The sequence below is a fragment of the Sinohyriopsis cumingii genome, chromosome 3 (genome assembly GCF_028554795.1).
Source record: "Sinohyriopsis cumingii isolate HCF-2022 chromosome 3, ASM2855479v2, whole genome shotgun sequence".
NCBI classification, from domain to species: domain Eukaryota; kingdom Metazoa; phylum Mollusca; class Bivalvia; order Unionida; family Unionidae; genus Sinohyriopsis; species Sinohyriopsis cumingii.
In genome coordinates this window covers 140,835,417-140,838,912 of record NC_142963.1, presented here as the reverse complement: position 1 = coordinate 140,838,912, position 3,496 = coordinate 140,835,417, and the positions used below count along the sequence as shown (strand labels likewise).

Genomic DNA, 3,496 nt, shown 5'->3' with positions numbered 1-3,496 from the left:
GGAAACAAATTAGTTTCTATGTTAACAGTTAGATAGTCATAGTACAGGAGGTTTTTAAAGTGCGTATTACCACATACACTTACTTGGCATAACAAGTTTATACATACCATTGACTTGGATTACGATGTTCATCACTATTCCCTGGAATTTATCCCCTAGGTCATAACTTGGAAAGTAATGAGATCTCCACCCTAAAATCGCATATACAGTTACTGGGCATGACGAAACAAATTTATTAATGCAACTGGCATTTGCCTCATATTCATCCTTATTCCTCAACGGACTCAGTTCCTGTGTCAAAGATTGTAAACTTTGGAGAACCCCATTCAAAAAATGTAGACCTTGATTGGGCATCGAAAGACAAATCAGCGAATCCTTTTGGAATTGTACCATAGGGGCATCCTTACCCCATGTACCTACTTAAAAATCTCATACCTCTGGGTGAACGCCAAGAACGTGGATACGTAAGAATGATTTATGCACGTATGTACACATATTAAGCAATTTAATATAGAGTATTACATTGTTTGTATTCTTCTAGAAAGTCAGATATGGTAGTTGTAGTTAGACATCATAGCATGCGTAAGATGTAAGGCACTATAATCCATGAAATTCGTGTGAACTGATACTATTGTATTTACCGTGTGAGTCATAAAAGACGTTATGACACGCCTCTTTGCACAATCATTAACATAGCTCATTAACGTTTTGACAGGCCTCTTTGTACAAATCAACTATTGCAACATTCATATGCTTGATATTTACGAATCAGTTTGATGCAAGCACATTTATTTAGAATAACACTTATCTCCATTCGCCCACTAAAATTAAAGTGTCCAGTATGGATTTTATCAATATTGTTCAGGTGAAGTACATTTTCCTAAAAACGAGTAATGGAAAGACTCTATACGTAATAACAAAGATTTCTTTTAATTCACACTGCAAAAAGCCTGGAGACCTCATTTGATTGAAATCACAGATTTATGTGACCGAAAGATTGTATAGTGGTCATTACTCTTGGGAATGTAGATTATATACAGCGCTTTGGTGAACGTTTGAAAGAAAGACGCACAAAACCTGTCTTAGAAAGTTTTTTCCACGTTCAGCCAGTAATCTGTGTCATTTTCATTTCTTTCTTTTTCAAGGACTCTGGTAACAAGTACAAATGTCAGACAGCACATTCAAGATGGGGCTGACGTTGGTATTGTTACTAGAAACCATAGCCGTGAAAACATGGTCAACACTCTCTATAGTCCGCAGGTCTGGATATTTACTTGCATGATTTCCTTTTTTCTTCTTCAGGTAATGTGGCAACAAGTACAACTATTAGGCAGCACATTCAAGATGGAGGTGCTATTGGCACTGTTGCTAGTAACCATTGCCATGACAACATGGGCAAATGACTATGTAGTCAACAAGTTTGAGATCGAGTCCACCAAAGGATCATTTAGTCATATGGTACTAGACGAGAATACAGGAAATGTGTACGCAGGTGCGATGAACAATTTGTATCAGCTTTCATCCAACCTGACCTTGATAAAGAATGCAACAACAGGGCCAAAAAATGACAATCCAAACTGCCAGCCACAGAACATAAATGCATCATGTGATCAATCCAAAACGCTAATGAATGCTTACAATAAGGCCTTGGTAATAGATTACAAGAATAATAAACTAATTGCGTGTTCAAGCCTATATCATGGCATCTGTGAAAGGTACAATCTAAGTGACATTGACTCCAAGGATCCATATATTTACGTTCCAGTAGTTGCAAATAATGCTACAAGCACCACAGTAGCATTCATTGCACCAGGACCGAAAGATGGTTCGTCACAGTCAGAGGTTCTTTATGTCGCTGCCTCTAGAACCAATGCTGGACAGCCAGTATTCCGCGATCTTGTCCCTGCATTAGCCAGCCGCAAATTAGACACTTTTGATTTGATTTACAACGACATACATACAACCTCATCCAAAAGTATTGTGGCAATGCTTATGGATACATTCCCAGTTAATTACATCTATGGATTCAGTTTTAATAAATTTAGTTACTTTGTAACTGTTCAGAAGCAGAACCCTAGTACAGAGTCATACATTTCCAAGTTGATTCGTGTCTGTCAGGAAGATAAAGATTACTATTCATATGCCGAAGTGCAGCTTAAATGCAAGCACAATGGTGCCCTCTACAATCTGGTCCAGGCTGCTTATGTTGGTAAGGCGGGATGGGGACGTGCCCTTTCCATGAACATTAGTCAAGATGATAATGTTTTATATGTGGTGTGTAGTATAGGAAGCCCAAATACAGCAATTCCTGGAAGTGACTCAGCACTTTGCATTTATCCATTGAAAAAGATTGAGCAGATATTTACTGATAACATAAAGGTCTGTTTCGACGGGATTGGAAATACTGGACCATCTCATATTATAACAGAAGTTGCGTGCCAGAAAATGAACAGTGTAAGTTAGTTTTTCTTATGCATCTGTATACCAGCTGAGATAAATTACAATTAAGTACTTTTTCAAATTTGTTATGTCTGCATAGGGGCTCACGTTATCTTCATCAACACTTTCACACATTCAGAAGAAGATTCATTACTACACAAATTCTTATATTAAAAGTAATGATGAAACTAGTTTAACCATTTACACATATATTACACGAGGTTATTATTATTATTATTATTATTATTATTATTATTATTATTATCATTATTATTATTATTATTATTATTATCATTATTATTATTATTATTATTATTATTATTATTATTATTATTATTATTATAAAATTCTTATATATTCATCGTTTGATCTAGGATGTGATTTTGCATTAATGGGACAAGAAAGGTAAATTATGATCCACTCATATATAAAAGACTTATCAAAAAGGCATAGTGACAACCAAATCGACACTAATTTTATATTTCTCCACAGCCCTTATGCTACTTGTTCTGAATTAATCTCGATGTCTATAATATACATTATGTGGATGAGCGTATGAATAACAGAGAGCAATGACATGGGGTGAGGAGTTACGTTAGATCGGTTGAACTAATCCTTGCTATTGACTTTATATTTAACACAGTGTTAAATTATATCCATTCTCGCTATATGCAAAGATCTTCACAAGATGTGTTTTCATGAACATGCTGGTGACGTTTTTATTTTTCGAACATTTGACCAAATTATAATAAATTAAAATGATACCATCCAGTAGAATTTGTCCTTAGATGCTTCCCTCTCTTCCACCACTGGAACCAATTGATTGAATGTTTGGAAATAATTATGGTGAGAACATTGTGAAAGTAGAAAAGTGTACATTGTCTGCCGAAGGATATGGCAATCGAGTGAAGCAAATGTGACCTTAAAATTACCCTATATACAGATATTCATGAAGTGATTTTCATTTGCATGTCATTATACTCTTGTTTACATCACTATTCAGATTGCTATTGAAAGCAATTTCCGTAAGTCAAAAGAACAAATCAACAGTTACTGC

The 3,496-nt window shown here is 35.3% G+C and overlaps 1 protein-coding gene across 1 annotated transcript; it reads left to right on the top strand.

The window, feature by feature from the left end:
- The first annotated feature begins 1,344 nt into the window (after positions 1-1,344).
- Positions 1,345-2,354, top strand: LOC149803961 (plexin-A4-like). Its single transcript, XM_089954029.1, has 2 exons — positions 1,345-2,209; positions 2,350-2,354. The coding sequence occupies exons 1-2, from the start codon at positions 1,345-1,347 to the stop codon at positions 2,352-2,354; spliced, it is 870 nt and encodes a 289-aa protein (XP_089810155.1).
- The last annotated feature ends 1,142 nt before the right edge of the window (positions 2,355-3,496 follow it).